At 29.4% G+C, this 6,000-nt stretch overlaps 1 protein-coding gene across 2 annotated transcripts in view; it reads left to right on the top strand.

Annotated features, from left to right (window-relative positions):
- Positions 1–5,702, top strand: part of LOC134710241 (mirror-image polydactyly gene 1 protein-like) — a 34,910-nt gene extending 29,208 nt beyond the window's left edge. For both annotated transcript variants that reach the window (XM_063570517.1, XM_063570516.1), the window contains exons 10-12: positions 1,147–1,241; positions 1,806–1,997; positions 3,706–5,702. In XM_063570517.1, coding sequence (XP_063426587.1) covers positions 1,147–1,241; positions 1,806–1,997; positions 3,706–3,778 — 360 coding nt within the window. In that variant the 3' untranslated portion in view covers positions 3,779–5,702. The remainder of the gene's footprint in view (positions 1–1,146; positions 1,242–1,805; positions 1,998–3,705) is intronic.
- The last annotated feature ends 298 nt before the right edge of the window (positions 5,703–6,000 follow it).

Raw genomic sequence — 6,000 nt, forward strand, 5'->3', positions numbered from 1 at the left:
ATATCACAAGATAGTTAATAACACTCTGTTATTATCTATAAACTTCATTATTATTCATCATAAAAATTCCATTTTACAAAACATTGGTGGCAGTGAGTCATATACGTTACTTTATTAATGAAGAAAATGTTAAGAAAGTGGTTAATTAAATGTGCATTTCCCATCAAACTTGGTATGCTGATTTCCACCCAAAAAATCTTCTTACTAATATTAATGCTCACATTATAAAAGTATGGTATACATTTGTAGTTGAATGTTTATTGTTTAAAGTGTGCTAAATTCATATGTACTTCAAAAAGCTTTTATAAAGTCATTGAGATATTAATTCCAATATATATATAGTTAAATTATAGCTTTCATTCAGCAACATTGATTTGTGTTGGATAAGAAATAAGAACTTTAAAGTGACCTGACCTCTAAACAAAACCAACAATATAGGATCTTTGTTTTCTTTTTTATATTAATCCTTTCTTCACAATTTCAAAGCTAACATCTGGACTATTATAAGAGTTATAACATTGAACTTGTTTTATATTGAGTGCCAACAGTGGTCTAAAACCAAGAAAGGATCAAAATTGAAAGAGTCCTAGTTCATCCGCCCACATATTTCTTTTTTTTTGCGTCTAGAACCAAAATTTTCTTTTAAAGTACATTGCATGTTATATTATATATAAATATTGTATGGTTTATAGATCTACCTTTTTACTACTCCAAAAATCTTTTGAAAATCAATAAGATATAGGTGATAATTAGACATTTAATTGATTTTTTCTTTCGCCTGTTGAAAAGTTGAAATCATTAAAATAATTCTCTTTCTTTTCTTTCTCTTTTCACTGAGTACAGAAAAGATTTTTTTTGCAGGACATAGAGTTATTATTAAATTTTTGAAAGACTTATTCTGCTGTAGCATAAATGATACTTAGAAAGGTATTAACAGTTTAAAAAAAAAAATTTCAAGCTTTTAAACTTTCATTGTAAATGTACTTCAAATGGAACAACAAAAATCTAAAAAAATATCCTTGTTATACAATTTACCAAATCAACAGCCAACACCCGTCTCCATTGAATAACACAACTTGATCTAAACAAAATCTTAAATAACTAAATGTATGCCATCTTTGATTTAAATATTGTTTTGGTTTACAGGCAGAATTGGACATTGTTAAAAAAGAGCGCGAACTGGCACTTGCGAAAGTTAGACAGCTCAAGGATGAAAATGAGACAATACGCATTTACTACAGGTAGGATCTTTTTTCTATAAGAATTACTCGATCCTTCCTTTTAAATATATATATTTTTAAGGGATCCAGTCCTCTGATAAGGGACTATTGATGATGCAAAGATCTATTTGGAGGGTATTAGATTCTCATTTTACAGTTGTCCCTTTATTTTGTGGAAAGATTTTAAATGATTTTTAAAAATGAAATTTTGCACTGATATCATCTCTATATTTATTTATTCAACAGTATTTTTTCTTCAAGCCATTCAATTCAAGAGTGAACATGTAACTGTTGTTTGTTCTATGGTTGGGTTGTTGTCTCTTTGACACATTCCCTTTTTTCCATTCTCAATTTTATGTAACCTTTGATTTTGATAAAAAAAAAAAATAATATTTGTTGGAATAAGAAGATGGGTTCTTTATGTATGGTTGAAAATATTGAAATGAAAATTTTAGGGACTTAAAAGTCATGCTATTTAGTTCTGGAAACCACTTTGACTGAAATTAATGAATCAATTAATCAGAAAAAAAATCCCATCAATTGATGAAGCAGTTAGTCATATTTCCTATTTTATATTTTTTGTAGCCTCCACAAGTCCCTCTCCCAGGAATCCATTCATCAGGTCAACAACACACTCCATGTCAACCAATCAAAACTAAAGGAAAATAACACATTAGTGGCAGAGTTACAGGATGCCACTGTACACCGGGACCAACTTCAGGCAGATCTTGATAAACGGGACAGAAAACTGGAAGAGACAGCGGCACAAATTAAAAAGTAAGCAGCGTTTTGTAGCTGTATGGTATAACCTTATCATAACTTTAATATTTCAACTGTTTGGTTTCATTAACAATTTTATTTTGATCAAAACTTGAGAAAGGTATATCTATAAATTAAAGGACATGTAAATTCATACATGTAACGAAACTGTTTCATTTTCCTCTTTTTTTTTCTCTTTGAAGTGCAATGGTTCCCAACTCAAGCACCTCTTTGAACCTGATGCAAGATCAATGATATGATTTATTAGGAGCAAAAAAATTCCAAATAGTTAAGATTTATTATTAACCTTAAAACTCTAGATCTTGAAAAACTGTGTCTTGAAACTTGCATAGATTAAAAACTATTGTATAAAATATCGGAGCCCTTACACTTAGCCTCTACTCAAGAAGCCCAAGTAATAATGTCACGGTCCTCTGTAATGTTATTTTTTTTTTTTTATAAATGACCATTTATAATCATTTGATTGAATGGTAGCTTGATCTTTAAATGGCAATATTTTACGATTGTTTGGTGGCTAATGGTATCGGTAATGGGAGGCTTTTAACAACAATAGGTGATTTATTCTGCAAGAGTTATATTGTTATCTCCCTTTAAAACTATAATTACCCCCAACAATTGTCCAGCTGTGAATGAAGTTCGTAAGTCATCACGGAGACACGATAGAGGTGTAACCTTAAACACTGGATGATATCCTCATTTCAATCCAATTGTATGCCGAAACATCCTCTTCAAAAACAGATGTCAATTAACTTTTAAAATGTTACCTTTCTTTAAAACGAAATAATAAGTATTTTTGTAAAGGAGGCTATTGACCTTTCTAATTGACCAAATTTATTATGTACTAAAAAATTAAATGTAATTGTCGAAATTATAACCAAAATTTTTCCTACTCAGATATTGATGAGTTTCAAACTTGTAAATGTTACAATTTTTTACTATTTACTTTAAATATTTGTGGTTTAGTTTCCATTTCACTTCAAAAGTATCAAACCATAGATGACAAACAGTTTTTTTCAAAAATTTTGTTGTCTCATGGTTAAAATTTGTCATCTGTTGAAAAAAAGCATTTTACACAGTTTTATCTGTGAATATCATTTAGCAAACTTATGCAAAGTTTAAAATTTAGAAGCCCTCTATGAGCACTGAAGCCTACTTTTCATAATTTTAGAATAAAATTTTCATTTTTTATACTGGTTGTTTGACAATGAACTTGAACTAGGCATGGTTACCAGTGATGTTTTTATTGCAATATATTCTAAAACACATATTTAAAGGATACTTTCATCTGACATTTAAGAGTGGTCTCTCAAGCCAATATATCCAGGGGACTTTTGTCCGATATTCCATTAACACAAAATGTATAGTGCTTATTGTGAAAAGGTATTACATTGTGAGTTTGACACCAAAAGATGGCAGTGTTTAAAGAGATTCTACTGTATATTATCATATGAAGAGTTATTTCTTTGTGAGCTTGTTTTCTGATTCTACTCTACACAGTGAAGAGTTAGACTTTGTCAAAAGGTGTTGAGGCCACACCATGATTAGCGACATAAGTGGGATTGTCAATATTACTTCAGCTTTTATTTTCGAATGATATATTCTTCTTACCATTGAATTGAGATGAATTGTTGCTTCATGACTGTGAGAAATACTGGTACTTTTCTACAATGTCATGTAAAATGTTCTATATCTGTTGTATTTTCAGACTTGAAAGATTGGTAACAGTGTTAAGGAAGAAACTCAGACATACAGACTTATCAGAAGATATTACTTCATAAAGAAAAGGAGGGACACAATTTTTTTTAAATAAATGAGGGCCAAAAAATTATGCATCAGGAAGTTGGGACTACATTTCATGTATTTCATAATAAGGGTGAAACAAAGCAGGAGAACAAAAATTGATGAAGAATAACAATAAAAATAATCCAAGAAGAAGCAGATGGGGATAGTCTGACTTCACTGGGGCACTGCATATTGCAACATTTTTGTATGCAAGCACAAAAAGTGGCTCCAACATGGTTGAATAAGACCTGTTACCTTGGAAAATATGTCGTGCAACCTTGTGACCTGAAGAACAATAATGATCATGTATATGTGTACATGTGTATGATTTGTACTGTTTACTATTTTTATATCAGTGAACTTTGTGTTCTAAGTTTCATGTTTCTTGAAAATAGATGCAATATATTTAATTGCAATATGTGATTTATCTTTTCATAACATTTTGGAAGAAGGGTATATTTTTATATTTCAAAATTGCAGTATTTTCTTTATGCTGTTAGTTTTAATTTCAAATTTATTTTTCTTGTGTGCTGTACATTATATTGTCTAATTGAGATCTTCAGTTTTCATCTTTTACAACAGAAACCCCACATGTGCTCATCAGTTTTTTCTCAACTGATCAATTCTATTTTAGTTGAAACATGGAAGTATTATTGACCAGTTGCGAGAAATCTGGTCAAGAAATGTATGTATGGCCAGCTGAAGGACGCCTTAGGGTGCGGGAATTTCTCGCTACATTGAAGACTTGTTGGTGACCTTCTGCTGTTGTGTTTTTTTATTTGGTCGGGTTGTTGTCTCTTTGACACATTCCCCATTTCCATTCTCAATTTTATTTAGTATGTAAAATTTACATGCCCATGTCAACTATATTTAAATAGAAATAATAATGACCTTTAATATTTTTCCAATGTCTGTATTTATTTCTTCATGTTTTTACATAACCTATTCTATATAATTATCTACAAGATAAATTATTATTTCTATAGGTATAAAGGGCTGGCCACCCTAAGAAATGCCAGTTTTAAAATTATCATAGAATAAACCTTTTCTCTCTTTTGTAATTTTCATTAATGTCTACAAGGTGCTATTGTCCCCATTCTTTTTTCGTCCCATATCATTGATATAATGTTATTTTATTTTGATTGAAGGAACTAAGAATATTTTTCTTTAATTTCATTGCTATTTGTGCTGATTCCAAATGTTTACTGCCTTATATATTTTTGGTTGTGAATTTATTTTTGTTAATTTGTTGTAGAAATATTTACTTGCCTTATGTGATATTATCTTATTGCTATTTTATTGTTAATTGTCTTTATTTTTTAAATATTTAAAGAGTCTTTTTTTTTTTTTTTACATATATTTAAATTGCAATACATGTATATATTATATATATATAATTGTTTATATCTGTCTTCTTGAACTGCAATCCAAACCCTTTTTGGTCAATTATATTGTTTTGACGTTTGTCGTTTTACCTGCTTTATTATGTCACAAATTTTTCATTACATTCTTGAAAGAAGATTATTATTTACCAGTATTTATATAGGTAACCGAATTCTTTTAAAATATCTTTTGAAAATATTGTTCGCAGATATTTAATCCAACAATTAAATGTTTTATATATTAGCTTAAATTTAATTTGAATAACCAGTAAGCATATTTATTTAAATTAATTATTCTGTAAACTAAATTATATCAAGTAGCCTCCCTTTAGCAACCTGAATGGGAGATAATTCAAATTGTCTCCCATAGCTAATTTCTCAAAGGGAGATAACTATTATTTGTTACTTTTATTCTGTAGAAAAAATATATTTACATCAGAAATCCTAAATTTATGTTTATCCTAACATTCCGTCCCCATATACAACCTAAAGATATACCAGTGTGAAATAGGAATCAGAAATAAAATATTACAAATTATTTTTGTTTCTTTATGAATTGCAGAGTTTCAGTAACTATCAATTTAAGGCATGGTACTGCATGATTGAGTTTATTATTCTGTGGGATAATGTTAAAAGAGACATATTTCTTCAGGAAAATTCAAAAGTCCATTAGAAACTGACCACTCCATGGCCATAAAAAGAAAAACAAGTCGATGAAATTCTGCATAGAAAATTAAACAAGAATGTGTCCAAAGTACACAGATGCCCCACTCGCACTATCATTTTCCATGTTCAATGGACTGTGAAATTTGGTAAAAAATCTCAAGTTGTTTGTA

Source organism: Mytilus trossulus, chromosome 3 (assembly GCF_036588685.1).
Source record: "Mytilus trossulus isolate FHL-02 chromosome 3, PNRI_Mtr1.1.1.hap1, whole genome shotgun sequence".
Lineage (NCBI taxonomy): Eukaryota > Metazoa > Mollusca > Bivalvia > Mytilida > Mytilidae > Mytilus > Mytilus trossulus.